The following is a 13,754-nucleotide window of genomic DNA, read 5'->3' as shown; positions in this document are numbered from 1 at the left end:
TGCTTGGTTTGGTTAACTGTCTGATCTTCTATTAGGAGTATGTTATATTGTGCAATGTGGTGCTCAGTTAATGTTTGGTTCATTTGTTATGGTGTTTAGTTAACTGCTTGGTTCAATTATGCAATGCGATGTCCAATTGCCGTTCGTAGAATTTTGTATTGTTCTGCATGTGAGGAATAAATCGAATTTGGCTGCACTTAATACATTAGAAACATATACAAGTGATATATTTCCTATTTCTTAATCATGCTTGATTTGGATAAATGGGTTTTCCAGCTGGCTTTAATTAATCTGATGAATCTGCAATGCGATTATTTTTCATCAACATATTTTACTAATAGCATGCGAACCCTTACTTAACCTGATGACTAACTACCTTATATGTGTTGCAGGGAAACAATGGGAAGCACTGAGGTTTACAATCGAGGTTAGCACGTGCATGGTCCGTCGTCTAATAGCACATTATTGTGCAATTGCAGGAACCATTCTAATATTTAGGTTTTTAACAATTTGGTCTTGCACATGTAGGTCCTGCTGTCAGAGGTTTTGACCCACTGTTTGACCCTTTTTGCATATGGGGAAATGAGTTGTCCATGAATATCAATCAAGTCAAGAAACTCAGAAAGATTTTTGGGATAAAGAAATTAGCGACAAAAAACAACAAGATCTTTGTTTGCACAATGAAGAAGACATTAGTTCACTACAAGATGGTACTAACTATTACACCTTGCCTTTTTTTTATTCCTTTGCCCCATTTCCAATATAGAGAAGATATTTATGCACATCCTTGTTTTCAGGCCTTTCCAAAGCAGTTCACTGATGATTACCTCTCAAACCACCTCTATGGTCAGGAGGCGAGGAAGGTTTTCATACAACACCCACGGTTCAATATTTAAGTGTTTCTAAAGAGGACGAAGAACAGACGGTCAATCATCCACAGGCACTGGCCTAAAGTTGCAAAGACATCCAACATGAATGAAGGATCAATATTCGCCTTCTGCTTCAACGGTTTTCCAGATAAGATGCATCTGTCTATATACCGTCTATGATGCTAATTTCGAAAGGTTCTACATGTTGCATGTGAAACATGGTGCTGGTGCAGTTGTGTAATGGGGTAGCTGAGTGCTGAAGCTATATCATGTTGTACTTTGATGTATTTCAATTATGAAATCATGCTTCCTTAATATGGAAATGAAATATATTATGTGCTTAATATGAATGTCAATTAGATTAATAAATGGATTATTAATAATAGGGCAATTAGCCTGCTAATTGGGGTTTGCTATTGGAAACGGTTATTGAGAAAATACCATGGGTGATGACCTCAGGCAACGCACATAGTTTGTAGGAATAAACCGTGTTGGATCAATGAACAATAACACACGACCTTCTCTTGAAAACTATTTGCGTTAGGCCACCTTGTGCAAATGTTTACCACATAAAAACTGTGTGTGATGGACAACCTTTGCCACACAGTTCCTTCTACGCACTGTGTGTGATGCATTCAATAACGCAAACGATAAAATTGTTAATATCATGTGCGATGGCAACGCTATCACAAATGATTTAACGGGGAAAATTATGTGTGATGTACCTGTGAATGGAAACTTTTCTTTGGAGCGACTGTGTGGGATGTACATACGAATGGAAATGTTTAGCGAGAACGGACTGTGTGGAATGTACTTGCGACCGGAAACAATTTCGCCTATATAATTGTAATTTTTTATCTCTACTGTACGTATTTCCGTATTTGAGCGCTCGCCGGTTGCACACGACCTCATTTTGCCGAGTGTGTGTGTGCCAGAAGGGCATACCCGATGGTTTCTGGGTCGTGTGGGAAGGACCCCCTATCGCCATCACTCACTAGGCGACGGTTCCAAATGTCGTCGCGAAAAGGGGTTAAAAACTGTTTGTATAGCACCGACGCGTACCAGTGACCCCCCTACAAGGCAACATACCAAATTTTGGTGAACCATTCACGTGCATGTCGCATGTACACCCCACCCTGCCTTGAGCCCGGCCAAGCGAGGCAAGCACACACGTGTGTCTTCTCTTCCTCTCGAACCCACTATATAAAGAGGTCCAACACTTTCTCAACTAGCAATGTGGGACTAATCTTTAGCACCACCACCACTTTCATTTTTCTCATGGGCTCATTTGAGATTTCAGAAATTTTTAATGGGCCAAACCCATTTATTCTAGCATGGGACATCCATAGTGATCTGCACTTTCTGACGTGAAGATAAGGAGGAAAGCAAGATGGCGAATGGATAATATTTCTCCGCGGAGAAAAGAGAAAGAAATATGTGCCACGGGCCCACAACGAGGTGGGCAGGTGGCACGCGTGCCTGTGACCGGCCGAGGACGAGATCGGTCGGCCGGCTGGGATCCTTTTGTAAAAGGGGACCGATAGGAGATAGCGTGTCAGTGATAGTTTCGGCCGGCCGGCTCTGAGCCGTCAGATGCGCTCCACTATAGTCGTCTGATCTCTATCTTTTCCCCCACCAATTCGTCCAAACAGACGGGGCACACATTGACTTCGAGCCGTCGACTGCTTCCGCGTGCGTCTGTGCTGTTGGTACCTCGCCGCACGCGTTCGACGACTCACGGCGCCGCGTCGCACCACCGCGGCTGCAGTACCCTGGCCAACACGGTGGTGGCCTCACAGTGCAACACCCGCATCGGCCCTCAAACTAGCTTGTCGTGGCCGCCATTGTAGCTCCTCCTCGACCTATTGGCCGCAACTCTCCACCATGCCGACTGCTACGCCATAGTCCTCGTCATCACCATCACAACATCGCATCGACCGTCACTACATACTAGATCTCGCGGTCATAGTTCGCAACATCCCACTCCAAACATCTCGTTGTGCTCGTCACCGCCATTGTAGCACCGTGGCATCCCATCATCCCATGTATGGTTGTAACAAATTTTGGCATCGGTTGTAGCAAAATCCGATGATGGTTGTAGCAAAAATGTCGTCACCGTCCTCGCCGTTGCAACTAAGCCATGAATTGTTGAAGCTTTATCTGTCATCGCCCATATCTCCCGTCATCTACAGTTGAATCATTTTCGTCGCTGTTTGAAGCTTTTTTCGTCGATGGTTCCAGCCTTCGCGGTTGCATAGTGGTCGATCCCCAGCTTCCATCACCTTCGATTGAAGCTTCCTATGACGGCGGTTGTAGCAATTGCTGATACTGTTTGCAGCTGCCCTCCGCGCCATACACAGCTTCCTTTCTCTCTCTGGTTCCAGCAAAACTAAAAGCCAGACACAACATTTTGAACCATTGGTTGCATCTCCTTCGGTCGCCGGCTGTGGCTCCACCGCCGCCAGGCGTGTTGGTTCGAGCATCTCCAATGATGGTTGCAGCTTTTGGTGTCACCATCGTAGCTACGTTCATGGCCGGTTCCAACAATCTCCAACAACGGTTGTAGCTTTTTTCACTAGTTCCAGAATCTTCCCAGAAATGGTTGCAGCTTCTAGTGTCAGCGTCATAGCTGCGTGCAGGACCAGTTCCAGTAAAAGCATGTGGATGACTGGCTCGCGCTTGATTAGAGATGTGGTGGGCTAAGCTAATCAATGGCGGGAGGGGATGGCAGCAGAGGTAGGTGACGATGGGGGAGAATGTATAAGATTGAATGAGTGGTTGTTGTTAAGAGAGATAAGAGCCCGTGGGCCTATATACAGATGACGTGACCCGGGGGCGTGTGATGCAATAGGAGGCGACAGATCACGGCCTAATCCGACGTCGCATGCTCGACCAACGGAAAACTCGTCCGGTCCGCCGGCACCAAAAAATTCCCTTTACAAAAAGAATGATCAAATCAGTTAGGCCTCTTCCAATGCATGGGTGCTTAGATAAGGTGCTAAGCACATTAAAAACTTTAGCAACTAAAGTCCCCAATGCGTAGCTGTTTAACTTGTTGTAGCTAAGCTCCTTCATTTAATGATTTAGAAACTAAATTTCTCCATGCATTGGTGGGCTTCTTTCATTTAATTGTTTTTCCTAGGTTCACGCACTTGACATTGGTTCTTCCTGGGGTCACCGTACTCATCTCTCTCCTCTTAATTACCATGCCACATCAGCTTCTTAGCCTACATGGCGACCTTAGCACCCATCTAAGGTGGAGCACTGGGAAGGGCCTTAAAGCATCTCTGCTCACCCCCAAGAGCCCCCAGGGTGCCTTTTTTAGCGCTGGCGCCTGAAACCGACCAACGCACTCCCCCCCCCCCCCCCCCCGCGTTCACCGCCGGCCTCCACACCCAATACAGCTACTCCCCGCTGGCGTACTTAGCCTCGCCGGTACCGCCTCTGCGCCGAGACGCCCTACCCTTCGCACACGGCTTCGTGCCATAGTTCGGCAACACCGACGCCGACCTGGACGAGATCATCACGAGCGGCTCAGTCGCCACCGCTTCCTGCCCCGGGTTCCACGCACAAGAGGAAACAATGGACACCTCCGTCGACATGTACGACGATCTCGACGACGCCGAGGAGGGTGAGGAGGAAGAACATCGAAGGAGGAGATGGAGCCGGCGCCGACGATGAATGGGAGAAAGAAGAAACAGGTGGCCAGTGCCAGGCCGGGCGAGCCGCGCATCAAGTGGACGTGCAAGGAAGATGAGTGCCTCGCCGAAGCATGGAAGACCGTTAGCATCGACCCGATCATCGGCTCGAATCAGAACGCCAACGTGTACTGGAGAAGGATCAAGACGACGTTCAATGAGCGCAAGTTGGTCGACCCCTACTTTGCCGACATCCACATGGAGTGCGGAGACAAGGCCATGGCGAACCATTGGGCGATCATCCAGGCAGCCTGCAACAAATGGCATGGGATCGTCGAGGAGGTCGCGGCTCGCCCGGAAAGTGGCACCAACATCGAGGGTCAGGTATGTATAGCCACCGGCTCACTTCTTTCGCCGTGTACGTCGCCGACACTTGTTCTTCGGTTGTGCAGATGGTTCGGATGTTCAACATGTATAGCCGGGACAACAACGACCAAGAGTTCAAGTTCCTTCATGTGTTCTCCCGGATCGAGTCGTGCGAGAAGTGGAGGGAGGTCCGGCTCACCCTCGCCAAGGCCAAGGAGATGTACAAGCCGGACGCGCCTGCCCCAGGGGCAGCGGATGGGCGCCTGATACGTCTCCAACGTATCTATAATTTTTGATTGTTCCATGCTATTATATTATCAACCTTGGATGTTTTATATGCATTTATATGCTATTTTGTATGATTTTTGGGACTAACCTATTAACCTAGAGCCCAGTGCCAGTTTCTATTTTTCCTTGTTCTAGGGTTTCAAAGAAAAGGAATATCAAACGGAGTCCAAATGGAATGAAACCTTCAGAAAAGTTATTTTTGGACAGAAAGCAATACAGGGGACTTGGAGTGCACGTGTCACACCCTCGATGCGACTATAGCTCCCACGTGTCGAGGCACGACTTAGAGACATAATCACATTGAAGGCATATGTCGCAAGTCAGGCAATCATCACAAACATCCCATGTAATATAGATAATAAAAGGGATAACATAGTTGGCTTACACTCGCCACGTCAATCAAGTACATAAATAACATTACATCATCCAAACACTCATGGCCTGACTACGGCGCCAAAATAAAAGATAACCCAACATGCGACATGGTCCCGATCACCCCAACTGGGCACCACTACTGATCATCAGGAAAGGAAACATAGTAACGTTGAGAGTCCTCGTCGAACTCTCACTTAAGCTTGAGCGCATCACCTGGAGCTGAATCATCAGGCCCTGCATCTGGTGTAATAGTAATCTGTGAGCCACAGGGACTCAGCAATCTCGCACCCTCGCGATCAAGACTATTTAAGCTTATAGGTAAGGCAAGGTAAATATAAGTGGAGCTGCAGCAAGCGACTAGCAGAAATGATGGCTAACCTGTTCGCAAAAGAGAGCGAGAAGAGAAGGCAAAGCGTGAGCGAGAAACTAGAGAGCAACCTGCGCAAGCATTACTCCAACACCGTGTCCACTTCCCGACTCCGCCGAGAAGAGGCCATCACGGTAACACACTCAGTTGATTCATTTTAATTAAGTTAAGGTTCAAGTTATCTACAACCGGACATTAACAAATTCCCATCTGCCCACAACCGTGGGCACGGCTTTCGAAAGTTCAAAATCCCTGCAGGGGAGTCCCAACTTAGCCCATGACAAGCTCTCATGGTCAACGAAGGAATAGACCTCCTCCCGAGACGTTCCGATCAGACTCGGTACCTCGGTTCTTCAAGACACTTCGACGGGTTAAAACAAGACCAACAACACCGCCCGAATGTGTCGACAAATCGCGATAGGAGCTGCACATATCTCTTTCTCAGGACACACTCAGATTGTCCTAGGTACGGGTAGGCCAGCCCAGAGTTGCCCTGGTGGCCACCGGCAGCTGACAGGTGAACCAACACTCAGAGGAGCACTGGCCCGGGGGGGTTTAAATAAGATGACCCTCGGGCTCTGGAAACCCAAGGGAAAAAGAGGCTAGGTGGCAAATGGTAAAACCAAGGTTGGGCATTGCTGGAAAAGCTTTAATCAAGGCGAACTATCAAGGGGTTCCCATTATAACCCAACCGCGTAAGGAACGCAAAACCCGGGAACATAACACCGATATGACGGAAACTAGGGCGGCAAGAGTGGAACAAAACACTAGGCGAGAGGCCGAGCCTTCCACCCTTCACCAAGTATATAGATGCATTAAAATAACATGGCAATATAATGATATCCCAACAAGTAAATAAATGTTCCAACAAGGAACGGCCTCCAATCTTCACCTGCAACTAGCAACGCTATAAGAGGGGCTGAGCAAAGCGGTAACATAGCCAATCAACGGTTTGCTAGGACATGGTGGGTTAGAGGTTTGACATGGCAATTTGGGAGGCTTGAAAGCAAGTGGTAGGCATCGTAGCGTTGGCATAGCAAAAGAGCGAGCAAACTAGCATAGCAAAGATAGTAGTGATTTCGAGGGTATGATCATCTTGCCTGCAAAGCTGTCAGAGTTGACTGGATCCTCAAAAGCAAACTCAACAGGCTCCTCGTTAGCGAACTCGTCTCCCGGCTCTACCCAAACAAGACAAAAAAGCAACAAGGACACAATCAACCACGTGCAAGGATCAAACAATATGATGCAAACATGGTATGCTATGCGGGATGCGATGCGGGATGCATATGCAAGATGTGACAGGAAAAGCATGAATCTGGCCTCAACTTTGGAAACCAAGTGTGCTACTGGAAAGATGAGATGAAATCGCTTGAAAACGATATAAAGAACGCCGGAATCGGAGTTACGGTTTGGAAAAGGCAAGCAAAACAAATATGACACCGGGCCGCGATTTACAGCAAGTAGCCATCTAAATGCAATGAGATGAACATGCTACAACACTCAAACATGACAACAAAATACATGGCAGGGATGCACTCAAGATGCTTAACAAAAGTCTAGCACTGAGCTACGGCCAAATCATCCATCAACAGGTTCAAACAAGCATGGCAAAAATGCATATGGCAAACAGATTTCAGACTTAGTGAAATTAACACTTGTCTAGAATTTCAGATCAGGAGCTCTCTTCGGAGCAACGAAACTACATGCTACAGGACCTGAACATGGCAAAGTAAAGCATGGCATGGAGCTACTCAAAGAGCTTAACAAAAGTCCCTTAGTGACCTTGAGCCAAAAGGGATCAGAAAATACAATTGCAAGCACGTGAACATGGCAAAAACATAATCAGTTCTCAGACTTGGTGAAAACTGGCACATGCTGAAACAGATATCAAGTAGGCATGTTTACGAGCTCGATGCACTCACTACGGAGCAAGGCATGACAAACTAAGCATACACCCATCAAGAATACACAAAATGCAAGCTAGACATGGCAATAACAATAGCATAGCATGCACGGGTCAACTACAATACCATCAGCAAAATTGCAAACAAGTTGACAATCTGCCCAGATTCACAAAGTAGCAAAAGTAGAGCTCGATTAACTCAAGCTAGGGTGCTCCATAATTGCAAACAAAGACATGGATGGATAGAGCACTACAATATTAATAAAACATCCTTACTGATCATCCTCAAAAGAGGCACGGATCACTAGTAATCAACATGAACATATGGCATCATGAGATAAACAGCTCAAGGGCTTAGTGGAATTGCTAAGTCCCTGAAAACAGAATTACCAAGTGCCTCACTTTGCAAGCTTGCACTAGTCACCACACACATCACAAAAATACATGGGTTGCACCTCTGGAAAGATGACAAAACCCTTAACAAAACATATGTAGAGCATCAGGGCATATCATGCACACAATAATCATGGCAAAAAATGACAAAGCTCTAAATGGAGTAGCAGACCTGACAATTAACTCAAGTAGCCCTCTTCTAACAGCATTTCGGGCATCAAGATGAACTCAAATGAAAATGATGCAATGGAATGAAATGATGTACTCTCTGAGATGAACATTTTGATATGCTATATGCATGAATCGGAGCTACGGATGCAAAGTTACGAGGCTATGAACAACAGCACTTGGATCTGGAATTTCGGGACTTAGAAGAAAAACAACCTCCAGATCTAGGGTTTACTGTTCACGGCATGCGAACCGAGGTGGCGGCGTTGCTCGCTGGGGAAGACGAGGACGGCGGCGGCCGGGGCCTTGGCGTGGGGGAGGAGACGGCCGGGGTGGTCGCCGGCGCGGGTTCCGGGCGCGGCGGGGCGGCGCGGCCGGTGGCGGCGTTGGGCGGCGCGGGCGAGCTCGGCCTGGGGCGGCACGGAGAGCTCGGGCGGCGAGGTGGAGGCGAGGCGGCGCGGCGGAGGTCGAGGCGGCGGCGGCGGGCGGCGCGCCTCGGGCGCGAGGAGGCGGGGCGAGGGAGCGGGCCCTCGGGGGCCGGCGCTGGGCTCCCGGGCCGCGGCGGCGGCTGGCGGCGGAGGTGCCACGTGGCACGCGGCGGTTGGCGGCGGTGCGATCCGGACGTTGTCCGGCTCCGTCCGGACACGTCCGGCGGCGGCGGAGACGGATTTTTTAGGGTTTCGAGGAGGGGGTCCGAGATTTTCGAGGAGGACCTATTTATAGGCCTAGAGGGAGCTAGGAGAGTTCAAATGAGGTGCGGTTTTCGGCCACGCGATCGTGATCGAACACTCTAGATGATGGAGCAGGTTTAGGCGGGTTTTGGGCCAAATTGGACGGGTGTTGGGCTGCAACACGCACGAGGCCTTTTCGGTCCCTCGGTTAACCGTTGGAGTATCAAACGAAGTCCAAATGGTACGAAACTTGACAGGCGGTCTACCGGTAGTAAACCAAGGCCGCTTGGCAAGTCTCGGTCCAATCCGAAAATGTTTAATCCCCACACACGAAAGAAAGTTAGAAATGACCATCGAAGGAGAACGAAGCGCCGGGATGCAAAACGGACAACGAGGAAAATGCTCGGATGCATGAGACGAACACGTATGCAAATGCAATGCACACGATGACATGATATGAGATGCATGACAACGACAACAACACACGGAGACAAAAACCCGAACCTGAGAAAAATAAAATAACTTAACGCCAGAAACGGCAAGAGTTGGAGTACAAATTGGGAAAGTTACATCCGGGGTGTTACAGGACGTCAAGGGATCAACGAGGAAGCCACGCGGCAGGGGGCGCGCACACCCCCCTGGGCGCGCCCTCCACCCTCGTGGCTCCCCTGATGTATTTCTTCCGCCTATATATATATATATATCCATATACCCAAAAACGATTGGGGAGCACAATAGATCGGGAGTTCCGCCGTCAGAAGCCTCCGTAGCCACCAAAACCAATCTAGACCCGTTCCGGCACCCTGCCGGAGGGGGGAAATCCCTCTCCGGTGGCCATCTTCATCATCCCGGTGCTCTCCATGACAAGGAGGGAGTAGTTCTCCCACGGGGCTGAGGGTATGTACCAGTAGCTATGTGTTTGATCTCTCTCTCTCTCTCGTGTTCTTCAGGTGGTACGATCTTGATGTATCGCAAGCTTTGCTATTATAGTTGGATCTTATGATGTTTCTCCCCCTCTACTCTCTTGTAATGGATTGAGTTTTCCTTTTGAAGTTATCTTATCGGATTGAGTCTTTAAGGATTTGAGAACACTTGATGTATGTCTTGCCGTGCGTATCTGTGGTGACAATGGGATATCACGTGATTCACTTGATGTATGTTTTGGTGATCAACTTGCGGGTTCCACTCATGAACCTATGCATAGGGATTGGCACACGTTTTCGTCGTGATTCTCCGGTAGAAACTTTGGGGCACTCTTTGAGGTTCTATGTGTTGGTTGAATAGATGAATCTGAGATTGTGTGATGCATATTGTATAATCATACCCACAGATACTTGAGGTGACATTGGAGTATCTAGGTGACATTAGGGTTTTGGTTGATTTGTGTCTTAAGGTGTTATTCTAGTACGAACTCTAGGGCTGTTTGTGACACTTATAGGAATAGCCCAACGGATAGATTGGAAAGAATAACTTTGAGGTGGTTTCGTACCCTACCATAATCTCTTCGTTTGTTCTCCGCTATTAGTGACTTTGGAGTGACTCTTTGTTGCATGTTGAGGGATAGTTATGTGATCCAATTATGTTATTATTGTTGAGAGAACTTGCACTAGTGAAAGTATGAACCCTAGGCCTTGTTTCAACGCATTGCAATACCGTTTACGCTCACTTTTATCATTAGTTACCTTGTTGTTTTTATATTTTCAGATTGCAAAAACCTATATCTACCATCCATATACCACTTGTATCACCATCTCTTCGCCGAACTAGTGCACATATACAATTTACCATTGTATTGGGTGTGTTGGGGACACAGGAGACTCTTTGTTATTTGGTTGCAGGGTTGCTTGAGAGAGACCATCTTCATCCTACGCCTCCTACGGATTGATAAACCTTAGGTCATCCACTTGAGGGAAATTTGCTACTATCCTACAAACCTCTGCATTTGGAGGCCCAACAACGTCTATAAGAAGGTTGTGTAGTAGACATCAGCGCCCTAATGGTAAGAAAAGCCAAGGCGGCGAGGGACGCAACACCTGCTGCCAAACGGCTGCAATCATCGATCGAGCAGTGCATCACCGATGCCAAGAACAGTGCTGCAAAGAGGGAGGAGAAATCCGATGCGCGGTGGTCAGCGTTGACGACGAAGCAGGCCGTGAAGCTCGACCTTCTCAGGACCAACATCGCCGCGAAGAAGAGGAACACCGACCTGACGTTCTTGATGGCGGCAGACATGTTGACGATGGACAAGCATGTCAAGACGTGCTACCTGGCAGAGCGCAGCCTCATCTTGAACCAGATGCCCGGGCCAGCGCCGACTACCGCCCCTACGCCCACACCAACAACAACGCTGACACCCAGCCCGAGCGATGAAGCGGTGCCGATGCCGACCACTAGCCTGAGCACAGAAGCCACGCCGACGCCGAGCATGCCTGCGTCCACGCCGACCCCGACCAGTCCCATGCCAAAGGAGCCCGCCGTTTGATGCGCTCTATGTCTATGATTCCTTTCTTTTGATCATCGAACTTTCGGGCATGTTTGATCACCGAATTGTGGCATGATGATCGCCGACTTGTGGCATGGTGATCATCGAACTTGTGGCGCTCTTTTGGTCACGGGAAAGACAAGTTTAATTTTTTGGGTGTCTGGGGGCCAAAACCTGGTGCGCGGCTGGGAACTCGATCGCCCCATGGCGAAAAAGCCGTCGACACAAACGCGAAAATGCATTCACAGGGTGTGCTGGGGGGCCGAACAAGTGGAGATGCTCTTAGAAAGAATTCCTTATTTAGCACTATTTTAAATTTTGTTTCTGTTGACGTATAATGTGCTGCCTAGTCTCTTCCATCAGATCGGTTTTTTGATTGCATTGGCTAGAGCATGCACTTCTACATGGTATCAGAACCAAGAGGTCTTGAGTTCAAGACCCGGCTGGCACAATTATATTGCAGCCCACTTTCGGTCCATGTTTAGGCCTGAGGAAGCCACACGTGAGAGGGAGTGTTGACGTATAATGTGCTGCCTAGTCTCTTCCATCAGATCGGTCTTTTGGTTTTCTTCCTCGCTTCCACTCCGCTGCCGCCGCTCGCGCCCTTGTCGCGACCCGTCGCCGCGTTTTGCCCATCTCCACGCGCTTCCGAACGCATCGCCCGAGCCCGTCTCCACGCGCTGCTGCCGCTTTTCCATCGCGCCAGCCGCTCCCGCCGAAGCTGTCTCGACCCATGGCGCTACTGCCTCGTGCCTCCATGGCCGGTGCCTCCCAATCAACTGCAGTACAGGTCGTGGCTACTTCGTCTCCCGTCAATGATGGATTTGCTAGCCCGCCAATAGCCCAAGCCATCAATGGATCTGCTAGCCTGCCAATCACCCAAGAAGCCCGTCCGCCAGATGGATTTCGTCCGCAGCCCCCGCACGTATACGACGCCCATCAATTATACGGTGCCCTGCAGCCTGCTGGTGCTCCATCCGCGGTCAACCCCTGGTGGGGGTACGCCTCTGCGGACCCGCCGCCGGTGCTCTACAGCACGTCCCGTTCGCCATACAGGGCAGACGTCACCTACGACGCGTCAGTTCCTATGTACGGGAATCCTATGTACGGGGCATACAGGACTCCACCCGCATCCACGTACGGGTTTTCACCTGCGTACGAGGCTCTGCCCGCGTGCTGGTGGGGGTCATCAGCGGGTCAGCACTCGCCCGCAGCAGCCAGACGGCGCCTAGCACCGCAGTTGCAGTCGGGATTGTGTGGAGCGTACCCACCGCCGCCGTTGAGCGGCGGCTACGGCTTCCCCATGGTGTCTCTGTCCTCCTCGCCGGCCCACTGCCGGCGCCTTGGGACCCGGTGCTTCTCACAGGGCTGCATGCCGCTCCTACGCCGAACAATTACACTGGAGGTGGTGATTGGTACATGGACACCGGTGCTACGGCTCACATGTTTGCTCATCCTAGTAACCTTGCCTCCTTCACTCCTGTCTCCACCGACCACCGCATCATTGTCGGCGACGGTTTCACACTTCCTATCACCCATGTTGGGCATGCTTCTTTTCCTTCTACTTCTACTCCATTATCTTTGTCTAACATACTTGTGTCACCTCATCTTATTAAGAATCTCATTTCCATTCATTGTTTCACTCGTGAAAATTCTGTTACCGTTGAATTTGACGAGCTTGGTTTTTGTGTCAAAGATGCTCGAACCAGGATGGTACTTCACCGATGTGACAGCCCCGACGAGCTCTATCCGGTGCACTGGCCTTCACCCCCCACCACCGCACCGGTTGCTCTCTCCGCTGGCGTCGATCTCTGGCACGCTTGCTTGGGTCATCCCAACCCCGTCACACTTCGTCATATTCTTAGGAGTTTCAGTTTCAGTTGCAATAAGATTGAGGATCACACTTGTCATGCCTGTCGAGTCGGTAAACATGTTCGCCTGCCGTTTAATAATTCCACTACCATTGCTTATTTTCCTTTTCAGTTGATTCATAGCGATGTGTGGACTTCTCCGGTTCCCACTAACTCGGGCTATTTATATTATCTAGTCATTCTTGATGATTATTCTCATTATGTGTGGACTTTTCCTTTACGCAGAAAGTCGGATGCACTCTCTACCTTGACGGCTTTTTACTCCTATGTCCGCACACAGTTTGGGCGTCCCATCCTTGCGCTTCAGACGGACAATGGAAAAGAGTTCGACAACCTCGCTTTCCGCACCTTTTTGTCGCATCA

The 13,754-nt window shown here is 49.3% G+C and overlaps 1 protein-coding gene across 1 annotated transcript; it reads left to right on the top strand.

Annotated features, from left to right (window-relative positions):
* Nucleotides 1-4,654: 4,654 nt before the first annotated feature.
* Nucleotides 4,655-11,520, top strand: LOC147975511 (uncharacterized). Its single transcript, XM_087520463.1, has 4 exons — nt 4,655-4,891; nt 4,960-5,132; nt 6,392-6,409; nt 11,043-11,520. Exons 1-4 carry the CDS (start codon nt 4,766-4,768, stop codon nt 11,518-11,520), a joined length of 795 nt encoding a protein of 264 aa, XP_087376589.1. The 5' UTR covers nt 4,655-4,765.
* Nucleotides 11,521-13,754: the final 2,234 nt, after the last annotated feature.

This window comes from Triticum urartu, chromosome 4A (assembly GCF_056163025.1).
Source record: "Triticum urartu cultivar PI428250 chromosome 4A, HENAU_Tu73, whole genome shotgun sequence".
Lineage (NCBI taxonomy): Eukaryota > Viridiplantae > Streptophyta > Magnoliopsida > Poales > Poaceae > Triticum > Triticum urartu.
Note: the sequence above shows the minus strand (reverse complement) of the source record. Positions and strands in the feature narration are given on the sequence as shown.

Excerpts from the sequence above, each read along its gene's own strand:
- LOC147975511 (XM_087520463.1), top strand. The coding sequence starts at position 4,766 with ATGGAGTGCGGAGACAAGGCCATGGCGAACCATTGGGCGATCATCCAG. Across the intron at positions 4,892-4,959 it reads GCACCAACATCGAGGGTCAG|ATGGTTCGGATGTTCAACAT; the intron begins GTATGTATAGCC and ends TCGGTTGTGCAG.